General features: G+C 39.5%; 1 protein-coding gene across 4 annotated transcripts in view; it reads left to right on the forward strand.

The window, feature by feature from the left end:
• Positions 1-12,628, forward strand: part of LOC105481546 (minichromosome maintenance 8 homologous recombination repair factor) — a 45,307-nt gene that overhangs the window by 11,325 nt on the left and 21,354 nt on the right. For 3 of the 4 annotated variants that reach the window (XM_071079645.1, XM_071079647.1, XM_071079648.1), the window contains 5 exons: positions 644-729; positions 4,834-4,985; positions 5,228-5,423; positions 9,433-9,463; positions 10,491-10,631. In XM_071079645.1, coding sequence (XP_070935746.1) covers positions 644-729; positions 4,834-4,985; positions 5,228-5,423; positions 9,433-9,463; positions 10,491-10,631 — 606 coding nt within the window. The remainder of the gene's footprint in view (positions 1-643; positions 730-4,833; positions 4,986-5,227; positions 5,424-9,432; positions 9,464-10,490; positions 10,632-12,628) is intronic. The other variant, XM_071079646.1, reaches the window with a different exon arrangement.

Raw genomic sequence — 12,628 nt, forward strand, 5'->3', positions numbered from 1 at the left:
ATTCTGTTGGTTACAGAGTGAGTCACAAGCCTTCTCAAATTCCAGGAGAAGGAATAGCCTCCGTTTCTTAATGGAGGAGTAGCAAGGTTCTAAAAAGGTCGAAGAGAAATATTGTTGCAATCATATTTGGCAAGTACAGTCTGCCACAGTCTGAATTTATAAATGTGTCTTGAGATCCAAACACCAAACAAGTGCCTGTGTGGTGTAATAAATATTACACTATACAGAAAGTGCAAAAGGAGCCTAGATGAGAAAGCTGGGGATTAAAGAAAACTCTGGAAAGCCTTTTGAAAAGGAGAGGATTGGCACTGGGCATGTGGGACAGAATGAGAGGGGGCGTTCAAGGAGCGAGAGGTGGCACGAGCACAGAGGAGCAGTAAGTGCTTCCTGTGGGAGGCAAGGAAAGCACCTTGCATACCCATAGCAGGATAAGAACAGTAAGCGAGAAGGATCAGTTGGAAAGTGCCTCAAAAGCTCTTGATATTAAATTGTTGCAGGAGAAAATAGTCCTTGGATTTTGCTTTACTAGCATCGTGAGACCAACTTTTAAAACAATGTTAAATGAAATGTTTTAACTGAATTTTCCTGAGGTGTGATTATAGTTTATCAAAATCTGAATGTGAATTACTTTTGTTTCATTCAGTGTCCTGTGCCTGCATGTCGAGGCAGGTCATTTACTGCTCTCCGCAGCTCTCCTCTCACAGTTACAATGGACTGGCAGTCAATCAAGTAAGCAATCTGTTATATAAAAGGCAGGCTTTAGATGTCACACTGTTGAGTAAATCCTTAATTTTGCTGTATTATATTGTACGTTTTATCTAAACAATGACAAAGTGTATAATAGTGTATAGTAGACGGTTTATTTGATGAAGAGTTTGTATGTTAAAATAATTGTCTTTTTTTTTTTTTTTTTTTTTTTTTTTTGAGACGGAGTCTCGCTCTGCCGCCCAGGCTGCAGTGCAGTGGCACGATCTTGGCTCACTGCAAGCTCCACCTCCTGGGTTCACACCGTTCTCCTGCCTCAGCCTCCCAAGTAGCTGGGACTACAGGCGCCCGCCACCACACCTGGCTAAGTTTTTTGTATTTTTAGTAGAGATTTAGTTTAGAGGTTTCACCGTGTTAGCCAGGATGGTCTTGATCTCCTGACCTTGTGATCCGTCCGCCTTAGCCTCCCAAAGTGCTGGGATTACAGGCATGAGCCACCACTCCTGGCTGAAATAATTGTCTTTATTTGAAATTTATTGTCTGTCAGATTCCGGAAAGGATTAATTATGCAAATATTATGTCCTACTGAGAAATAGTTTATTTTATATCTCAATTATGTGATTAATTGAACTGGATATAGGCCATAAGCAAAGTTGTATGATTCATTCCATAATAAGCTGTGATAGAAATAATATTGTTTTGAAGTTTTCAGATAAAGACTTCCTTTGAAATGGCATGTTTCATTTTATGTTCTCAATGTTGCAATGGGGCATTTTACTATAGGTTTTTTTTAATAGCTTTTTTTATTTTTGCAAGTCAGAGTTTTCTTTGTGTATGTATTTTTCATCCCGTAATTGATTCCGTTTTTTCTAGCTGTAGACCTATAGCTCATCCCTAAATATAAAATAACGAATGGTTTTGAAGTCAGTGCTCTCTAGGAAACCTGGCTGAAATGAGATGGTCCTAAAAACTAAGAACCTAGGGAAAAGATAAGATGGTCTGCTACTAACTGCTTCACCCCCTTCTTCCCTGAAAAATTAAGACCAACATGTGTAATAATTGTACTATAGTGAGATCTTTACAAACACCCCGTTTTATAAGAGGAAATGTTTAAGACTCTTGAGTATGATCGTGTAGCCTATGAGTATAGTAAAGCCTGATTTCCAACCCAGTGTGTGGGACTTTTACCACTTAAGAGGGACAAAGGGTTAGTCTGGAGGTAGTGAGTTATTTCCGTTGATTATTCAGAGTCACTTACAGATCAAACTCCTTGTTCTACTCTTTCCTTCCTTCTCACTACTGCACGTGACTTATCTTTAAAAAGTGGGTCTTGGGGGGGTGAATTGATGGTGAAGTGGTGAGTGAACTTGGAGCAGGGTTTGAAGTCGTGCAGGTTAGGTGGATGCCAGCACCTGGCCCATGACCTGGAAAACATTGAGAGGTAATCTAGATGTATGATGAATGTATTCCAAAGTTGTTATTTTAATGTTCAATGATTGTACTTACATTAATTATTAAGTAAAAAATGCTTTAATGTAATAACATGTACATGTTTTTAAAAATTCAATCAGTGTGGAAAGGCACAGTCCCCACAACTTGCTATTACATTATACATAACTTTAGATACCATTCTTGCATGTCTTTCATCCTTCACTTTACTGCATTCATTCTATGTGAGCTGAGGACTTTAGAAACATACTTGTTCTTTTATCTTCCACTTCTAGACTTTCTCAGTTTCGACATTACTTTAAATTGTCAAGGTTTACCTTTTGTCTTCTAATTGTCTTCCAGACTTTATTTATAGGTCATGTCTAACAACAACAATAAACAGGCATTTGCATTTTTATGTTAATAAAAATGCCCGATATGGCATTCCCACAGATAAATAATATGAGCTTCTGACTTCTCCCACTATCTTTTCTACTCCTACTTGCGTCCTCAGTAGTTGAAGCCGGTGCTGAATCTGGCTGTACAGTTAACCCTTTAGCAGGAAACCTAGCACATGCAGAAGCGTCTGTGGATCTGACCATCTTCACGCTCCACTTGGCAGGTGTCTCTTCCATTTTAGGGGCCAATAACTTTATTACCACAAAACGTAAAACCTCCAGCTTTGTCCCAGTATTGAACACCCCTTTTCGTCTGATGAGTCCTCATTACGGCAGTCCTTCTACTCCTTTCCCTTGCCATTTTATTAACATAAAAATGTAAATATAGCTCAACAAAGAACCAAGTGAAGTGATCAAATGCCAAGCAAAGGAGATGTAATTTATGTCACTGGGTTTTGTAGTTTTGTTTTGTTGGTTTTTACCCCTTAAATGAAAATAACCCAAGCATCAAATTATCTTTTCTTATACTCTGCTAGTTATTTGGAATTATCCCACATTTTAGTGTGCATCATATTTGGACTGTAACTTTGCTGTTTAGTACTTTATTTTTCCTAAAGTTTCTGAGTGCTGGTTTTACTTCTTAGAGTATGCCTGTGCCATTTCACCATAATTTTCCATTCTCTCTTAAATATACTATGGAATACATGGAATCCACCTTTTATTCTTAAAAAACAAAAACAAAAAACACACCTTCCTTCTGCTTGAGTCTGGATCAGTAGTTCTCCAGACCTGCATTCCTGCTTCATCCTGGGATGTTGCTTCATTGCACATTTTGTTTTTCTAAGGAGTATTCTCAAGTAAATTTTCAGAAAGTATACATGACAGGTAAAAAGTTCTAAGCCCTTGCATGTCTGAAAATGTCTTTATTTGGATCTTAGTCTGGCTAAGAGTTTGCCAGCTATCGAAGTCTATTTGGTTTTAATTTTCTCTGCTGTTTATGAGAAGTCTGGTGCTGGTCTGATTCTCATTCCTTTGAAGACTGGACTTTTCCTCCTCTTTGTAACCATTTTATCTGTCATGCTCTGAAACAGTGAAAGTGTATCTAGTTGTCTCTATGCTGCTTGACTGGCAAGGTCTTTTGTCTTCAACTCTAGAATATCTGACTGTTTTCTCAGCTTCCTATCAGAGGCAGTCCTTGGATTATTCATCTGTTTTAAATTGTTCCTCATTCTTTCATTTTCTTTGTGCTGTTTTCTAGATTTCTTTGGCTTTTTCTTATATCTTCTCTACAAATGTTTGATTTTTATATACATACTTTAAATTTTCTTGATTTCGTACTTGTATTCCCATAGTTCCCTTTTTATAGCGGCTTATTCCTGTTTTATGATGGCAATATTTTCTCAAAACTCTTAGGCAGTTTTTTGTTTTTAATGCTCCTGAATTATTGCCATTTAGTTTTCAAATATCTGATGAGGAATGAGAAAGTATTTGAAGTAGGTAGGATAGGTTTCCTTTGCAATTTTTGAGGTAGTAGTTTTTTCTCACAAGACTTCACCTCTGAATACAAAGATAGGGGTGTGGGCTGTCAGATTTTGCTTTATGAATGTGTTTTTGAATTGGAATTGGGGTTTCTCAAATGGTAGAATGAAGAGTCTTTGTTCTGAAGCTCTGATATTCTCACTGCACACTTTAGCTCCCTTCACAGAGGAGATGGGTTTGTTTCCTTAGAACAGTGCTCTGGTTTTTGCCAGATGATAAAGTACTCATTCTTCCCCTACCCACTGTCCACTCACCTTCTCCAAAATTCTCAACAACTATTGTCTTTCAATTGATAACCCTGTTTTCTTCCAGCCATCCACTCCTGCTCTCCATTCCTGCCACATCCAACTTGGAAGCTCCTCTGGGGCTCTGCTAAGAACATTGGGTCCCACTTTTCTTGTACACTTGTAGCTTTTGCCTATATGTATTCCGGACTTCATTTTGTTTTATCCGTCAATACTTTACCATTTGCTGTTTTCAAAAATTTCATTAATATCTCATTTTCTGATGATACCTCTACATACCCCCAAATTTTTAGTGACTCATTTTGATGGACATTTTAGAGGGAGGCTAGGCAAATACATACACTCATTCTGCTATCTTGAATTGGAAACTGCTGAAGTAATTTTAGATACACCATTAAACTGTTAATAAACAAATCTGCCTTTATCTTGCTCAGCATCATGTGAACTCTGAATAGTTAATGTCTTGCAGAAACCATCCAAAGTAAGTATTCTAACTGAAAACTATTTAAACTTTTTAGAATTCAGGAGTTGATGTCTGATGATCAGAGAGAAGCAGGTCGGATTCCACGAACAATAGAATGTGAGCTTGTTCACGATCTTGTGGATAGCTGTGTCCCGGGAGACACAGTGACTGTTACTGGAATTGTCAAAGTCTCAAATGCAGAAGAAGGTATGGTACAACTCTTTTCATTATTTGTCTCTCAATAATGATTTGTCAACATTCGTCTTTTCTAAGATGCTCCTGAATCTCAAATAATTTGAGGAATTTCTTTTGCTTACATAAGATGAAACATTCCCTTTAAAAAAAAACATTTATTTGTAGCTCACTATGACTTTGTTTTATATTCTAGTTGAGTCATTGTAGGGAAAATGAAAATACCAACTATTGTATTTAAAACTTTTAATTTACAGGTTCTCGAAATAAGAATGACAAGTGTATGTTCCTTTTGTACATTGAAGCAAATTCTATTAGTAACAGCAAAGGACAGAAAACAAAGAGTTCTGAGGATGGGTGTAAGCATGGAATGTTGATGGAGTTCTCACTTAAAGACCTTTATGCCATCCAAGAGATTCAAGCTGAAGAAAACCTGTTTAAACTCATTGTCAAGTATGTACGCTGTCATTTGAAATTTTACTACATACATGCATGTTGGGGGTTCTCTTGGCTACAGGTAACAAAAAACTAGTCAAAATGGTTGGCAAACTAAAGTCTGTGTACCAAATCCAGTGCACCATCCACTTGAGTGTGGCCTATGAACTAAGAATGGTTTTTATATTTTTTAATGGTTGAAAAAATTTAAAAGAATATTTCACAACACATGAACTTATATGAAATTCAGATTTCATCCGAATGTGGTGGCTCATGCCTGTAATCCCAGCACTTTGGGAGGCCGAGGTGGGTGGATCACTTGAGGCCCGGAGTTTGAGACCAGCCTGGCCAACATGGTGAAACCCTGTCTTTACTAAAAATACAAAAATTGGCCGGACGTGGTGGCAGGCAGGCGCCTGTAATCCCAGCTACTTGAGAGGCTGAAGCAGGAGAATCACTTAAACCTGGGAGATGGAGATTGCAGTGAGCCAAGATCGCACCATTGCACTTCAGCCTGGGCAACAAGAGTGAAACTCTGTCTTTAAAAAAAAGGAAAATCAGATTTCAGTGTCCATAAATAAAGTTTTATTGGAACACAGCCACACTCATTGATTTACATAGTGTGCTGCTTTTGTGCGGCAGTGGCAGAGTTGAATAGTTGTGACAGAGAACATATACATGGCTCACGTATTTTTGCATTGTCCTTTTATAGAAAAAATTTGCTGATCTCTAGTTTAAACAATACGGAGTGTTTACTATCTTACACAAGAAGTTTGTTGCTCAACAGAAGAGTGAGGTGACAGTGAATTCCAAAGCCACTTCAATTAGTTCTGTGTAGGGTGTTGTTCATAGAGATTCAAATAGAAGTAATATATATTCAATAAATATTTGATAATTTTATTTCCATGCTATTGCCATGCCGTGGAGAAGAAGCAAAGTATAGGCATTTTTTGCTTTAGTGGTTAAGAGCTTTTCTTTGGAGACAAACCTAAGTTAGACTCCTGCTTTGGGCATTTACTTCCAGTGTGATCTGGGACACATTACTTAATTTCCCCTTTATTTGTATCACCTTAAAATGGAAATAGTAAGACTTACCTCAGAAGGTTGTTCTAAAGATTAAGTGGGATTTTATAATGTATTTAATTACTGCAACATACTGTTACTTTTGATAATTTTTTGACAATTGTGGGGTAATTTTGAAGAAATCGGAGAAAATGAGAGAGACAGAATAATAGATATATCTAAGAGAGGTGAAGAACTGAGAATGTTTTGAAATACATTGTATTATAAAAAGTGATCTTAGCCAGGCACGGTGGCTCACGCCTGTATTCCCAGCACTTTGGTAGGCTGAGGCGGGTGAATCACCTGAGGTCAGGAGTTTGAGACCAACCGGACCAATATGGTGAAACCCTGTCTCTACTGAAAATGGAAAAATTAGCTGGGCATGATGGCGGGCACCTGTAATCCTAGCTTTTTGGGAGGCCGAGACAGGAGAATCTCTTGAACCTGAGAGGTGGAGGTTGCAGTGATCTGAGATTGTGCCACTGCACTCCAGCCTAGTGACAGAGCAAGACTCTGTCTCATAAAACAAAATAAAATTAAAAAATAGTGATTTTGTCATGCTTTGCTGTTCAGTAGGCTCAGGTCTGTAAGAGGAGTTGATGCTTTTTCTTTCTGGCTTTAATATGTTAATTAGCCGACTGAGTAAAGAATAGTGCTCCACAGGGGCTTTTTGTCCCTAAATCCTACTTCCCTCTGAATAAATAGCCATCCAGACCCACCCTGGAAGAGAGGCTGCTCTAATCTAGGGTTGCTGGGGTAGTCTGGGAGTGAGTCCTTTGAGCAGGTGGCCAAGGAAGCAACCTGGTTGAAAATCCAAATATCTTTGGTTCCTCTTAATGGTTATGAATTAAATTAAAACTGAACGTTTTTAGTGGTCCCTCTTCTCCCATATTTATAGAAAAGTATGGAAAACTTTAGTTTTCTTCCCACAGTTTGCTCCCCCCCCCCCCATGTTTGTGATTTCAGCATCAAAACTAGAATTTTTCATGGTCCTCCATTATCAGTCTAGTAGAGATTGGCAAACTAGGCAGGCTGCCTGTTTTTGTAAGTCAAGTTTTATTAAAATACAGCCCCACCCTGCTTACTTACCTTACTGTTCATAGTTGCTTGCAGGTTTACAAGTTGAGTAGTTGTGACTGAGACAGTATAGCCTGCGAAGCTGAAAATACTTACTTCCTGGCCCTTTAAGAAAAAGTTTGTCAACCCAGCCTAGGTGACAGTGGAAGTTTATGTTTTAGTTTAGATTCCTTCAAAAGCAATGATTTGGGTCAACATAGTTTACTTGGGAGGTGATTCTGGAGTTACTGGTAGGGAAATGGGGAAGTGATTGCAGCTAGTGTAGGTGCCTTAACGAACAGGTGACCCACTAGCATCTGGGACATAATCCTCCTGGGCCAGTGGAACACTCCACTGTGGAAAGCCAGCCTCAATATTTTTCCATTGAAGGGCCTACATTTGGGACTGCCCCCAGGAGTATTAAACACCTCAGCACTTCTGGCCTGTCCATCCTGCCTGCTGATGATGCTTGTGTGGCCATAGAAAGGTCTTTGGCAGACAGGTGCATGTGCCAGTAGGAAGTCGGAACATACTGAACAGTGAGTGCCAAGGGGATATGAGCACACTACCACTTCCTTCTGTGTTTACATATATTAAAAGGGAATAAAGACTCACATTTTACTCCTGGTTTTCTCTCCCACCCTATTTTTGTTTGTTCCTTGTTTATAAATTGACAAATATAAATGTACTGCTTTATACTCTTTTTCTTTTTTAAATTTTTTTTTTAGAGACAGGGTCTTGCTGTGTTGCCTAGGCTGGATTGCAGTGGCACAATCATAGCTCACTGTAGCTTCAAACTCCTGGCCTCAAGTTATTCTCTCACCTCAGCCTCACAAGTAGCTGGGACTAAAGGTGTGTGCCACCACGCCTGGCTAATTTTTAATTTTTTTTTTTTAGATATTGGGGTCTCACTTTGTTGCACAGGCTAGTTTTGCACTTTTGGGCTGAAGCAGTCCTCCCACCTTGGCCTCCCAGAGTGCATGCTGGGATTACAGGCATGAACCTGTAAACCAAAAATAAAATTCTAAGGCCCCCCCACCCATTTCAACAGACTTCCTCCTCAGCCAGGGCTTTCAAGATATAACCTGAAAGACTGATTCCGACCACGAAGGGAAGTAGGGGTCAGACATGCCTTATACCTCTCTGGCATTAACATCAACACAGATTTTAAGTCTGATAAGAAACATTTTACAGCCTGTTCTCTCTCAAACCTGCTAGCTAAAAGCTTCATCTGCATGATAAAACTTTGGTCTCTACAACCTCTTGCAACCCAAACATTCCTTTCTGTTGATCCCAGGTCTTTAGACAAACTCAACCAATTGTCAACCAGAAAATGTTTAGATTTACCTGTAGCCTGGAGGCCCATGCTTTGAGTTATCCCACCTTTCTGAACTTTCTGGTTCTACAAATCACTGCACCCCGCCTCATTTTCTTATTTAATTTGACCTTTTGACTTGAACTGAAAAAAAGGAAATTTTACTGCATCTTACACTATTATATACTGAGTTCACTTCCTAGTCTCCTGTCAGTGTCTTGGCTTCACAGTCTCAAGATGTCTATTCACATAAAATACAATATAATCCTGTATCCTAAAATGGAAGACCATGATTGTGATGCATTTTAAGGCCAGTTGTACAAGAAGAGCAACATTGTATTTGGTTACTTTAAGATGCTTTGCAAGTATCCTCTTTTCCTTATCCAGGCAGAGTTTTTTTTAAAACATTCTAACCTTTATAGATTAACCAAGAATTTTGAGAAATTTACTGTAAGAATAAAATTTGAGTTGAGGGGATGTAAATTTTTTACATTTGTCTTTGTTGATATTAAGCAAGTTAAACAAATTGTAAAGGAGATCTAATGGATCAATGAAGTATAAATTAGAATTTATAAGTTGTGTTCTGTTTTTCAGCTCGCTTTGCCCTGTCATTTTTGGTCATGAAGTAAGTATTTTACTTCGTCTTTACTCAAAAAGTATACAAAGTTAGCAAAAATAATATATAAAGACTTTCCAGAAAGTAGCAAATTTCAATTGGCCAGTTATTTATATTTTAACATGAATCTTTATTTGTAAACTAATAATATGGGATAGCTCCTTTATTTTTATTTTTTTATTTTTTGAGACAGGGTTTCGCTTTGTGACCCAGACTAGAGTGTGATGGCGCAGTCGTAGCTCACTGCAGCCTTGAGCTTTGGGGCTCAGGTCATCCTCCTGACCTCAGCCTCCTTAGTAGCTGGGACTACAGGCGTCCTCCACCATGTGCAGCTACTTTTTTTGTATTTTTTGTAGAGATGGGATTTTGCCATGTTGCCCAGGCTGGTCTCTTAAGTCCTGGCCTCAAGTGATCCACCCAATTTAGCCTCCAAAGTACTGGGATTATAGGTGTCAGCCGTATAGCTCCTTTTAAGAAAAAACTTTTACCAACTAGAGTAAATATAAATGGACTTTTATTTTATTTATTTATTTATTTTGAGACGGAGTCTTGCTCTGTCGCCCAGGCTGGAGTGCAGTGGTGCGATCTCGGCTCACTGCAACCTCCATCTCCCAAGTTCAAACAGTTCTCCCACCTCAGCTTGCCAAGTAGCTGGGACTACAGGCACGTGCCACCACACCCAGCTACTTTTGGTAAGAAATGGGCTTTTAAAGTGACTAGACACTGCCAGTATTAAAGCAGAAAAAAAAATATTTCTCATTTTTGTGGAATGGATTTATGCCTTGCAAGGTAGGGCTTAGTAATTTCTAAGATACCTCTCTGATTTTGTATGCTTTCAAGTTTTTACTTTTTAATCATTTACATGATAGAAGTTTGTTTTTAGACTTCCTTTTCTTAGAAAAAAATTAACATTGAATCAGGCAATTAAAGCAATCCCCAAACAAATCAATGTTATAGAAGTAGGGGAGTACCTTCTTTACTAGTCATCTTTATGTTTTCCTTACTTTTGTTTTTTGTTCTTTTTTTCGCACTTGAGCTTGTTAAAGCAGGTTTGGCATTAGCACTCTTTGGAGGAAGCCAGAAATTTGCAGATGACAAAAACAGAATTCCAATTCGAGGAGACCCACACATCCTTGTTGTTGGAGATCCAGGCCTAGGAAAAAGTCAGATGCTACAGGTAGAAAATCAGTCATTTAGTGTTTGTTCTTTTGCTTGTAAAATGCATTAATAATTCACAAGTGAATTTTCTCAAAGCGTGTACTGTGTGTGTTCCAGAGGACATGGTTAGGTGGCATAAGTGAATTGGAGTTTGTGTAATATGTAACTTATATCTGACCATATTTTTGAATTGAGCCAGTCTCCTGTTACATAGGCTGTACAAACATCCTGGTCTGTTGAGACATCAACTATTAGGAAATATTAACCATTTCTCTAACCATTGTTTTGCTAGTCTTTGTCGTTGTTATGTGACCTCACCTATGAACAGAATAGTTCAAGGGAGTTAAAACAGGGTCACCTATTCTCCCTCTTACAAGCACATAAACACTGTATTGGGCTTTAAGAACAGTCTGCTAAGCAACTTTTTTTTTTTTTTTTTTTTTTTTTTTTTTTTTTTGGAGACAGAGTCATACTCTGTTGCCCAGGCTGGAGTGCAGTGGTGTGATCTGGGCTCACTGCAACCTCCGCCTCCCACTTTCAAGCAATCCCTGTGCCACAGCCTCCTGAGTAGCTGGGATTATAGGTGTGCACCACCACGCCCAGCTAATTTTTGTATTTTCAGAAGAGACGGAGTTTTGCTCTGTTGGCCAGGCTGGTCTTGAACTCCCAGCCTCAAGTGATCCACCCACCTCAACCTCCCAAAGTGCTGGGATTATAGGTATGAGCCACCACGCCCAGCCCAAAGCAAGGCAAATGACTGTGACCAGTCATTTGTAGATCCCCAAGAAGATTCTGCCTCTGCCAGTCAGAGCCTAGTGGTTTTCCTTTCTTGGGTTTTATGATGGCTCTAGAAGGTGCTGCTTATTGGTATGCTTGTAGTTTCCTTAAAGTGATGCCCAGTAAGCCAGCTGTAATGTGCTTTCTACTTTTATTTTTTTGAGACAAGGGCTCCCTCTTTTGCCCAGACTGAAGTGCAGTGGTGTAGTTTTGCTTACTGCAGCCTCCACCTTGGGCTTAGGCAATCCTTCCAACTCAGACTCTCAAGTAGCTGGGACTACAAGCATGCACCACCATGCCTGGCTAATGCTTTTTTTGTAGAGATGGGGTTTTGCCATGTTGCCCAGGCTGGTCTCAAACTCCTGGGCTCAAGCAGATCCGCCTGCCTCAGCCTTCCAAAGTGCTGGGATTACAGGTGTGAGCCACTGCGCTCAGCCAGTGTACTTTCTAAAAATGCCTGGGACCCCTTTCTTCACTCGATGTGGAAAATTGACCAGGGCTTCTCTGGCCCTTTTGTAAGTTGTAGTAGTGTGGCTCCTAAATCTTTGTCCAAGGATTGGGACCTGGCTGTATATCTTAATTACCTTTGGAGCTCTTTGAAAATACCATAGCCCACTGCAAGCCAATTGAGTTCAGAATTTCCATGTTAGAGTCCTAGTGTCTATATGTGTACAACAGTCCACAGATGATTCTAATATGCAGCCAGGCTTGCGAACTGCTTTGATCTTGTCATTACACTATAAACCCACTGTCCTTCATATCTGAGTTATCCTTTATTGCTTGTGGTTGAGTGTTAAACCAGTCATTTTAATTCCTACTATGACATTTCATCTATGTTTGGTTCCTTTTGGCCAGCTGGGGCTACTTTTTAAAAAATAAATTCTGCTCTGAGACCTCGCTACAATGTAGCCTGACAACAGAGGCTCAGGGTACCCCTTATAGGTGAAACAAAGCTCATAATGAACAAGAATCTGGGTGCAGTGGCTTACGCCTGTAATCCTAACACTTTGGGAGGCCGAGTCGGAAGGATTACTTGAGGCCTGGAGTTCAAGACCAGCCTGGGCAACAAAGTGAGACCCTATCTCTACAAAAAATAAAATAATTAGCTGGGCATGGTAGCGCACACCTGTAGTTCCTGCTACTCCGGAGGCTGCAGCAGGAGGATTGCTTGAGCCTAGGAGTTGGAGAATGCCGGGAGCCATGGTTGTGCAACTGCACCCCAGCCTGGGCAATAGAGCA

The sequence above is a fragment of the Macaca nemestrina genome, chromosome 15 (assembly GCF_043159975.1).
Source record: "Macaca nemestrina isolate mMacNem1 chromosome 15, mMacNem.hap1, whole genome shotgun sequence".
In the NCBI taxonomy this organism is placed as follows: domain Eukaryota; kingdom Metazoa; phylum Chordata; class Mammalia; order Primates; family Cercopithecidae; genus Macaca; species Macaca nemestrina.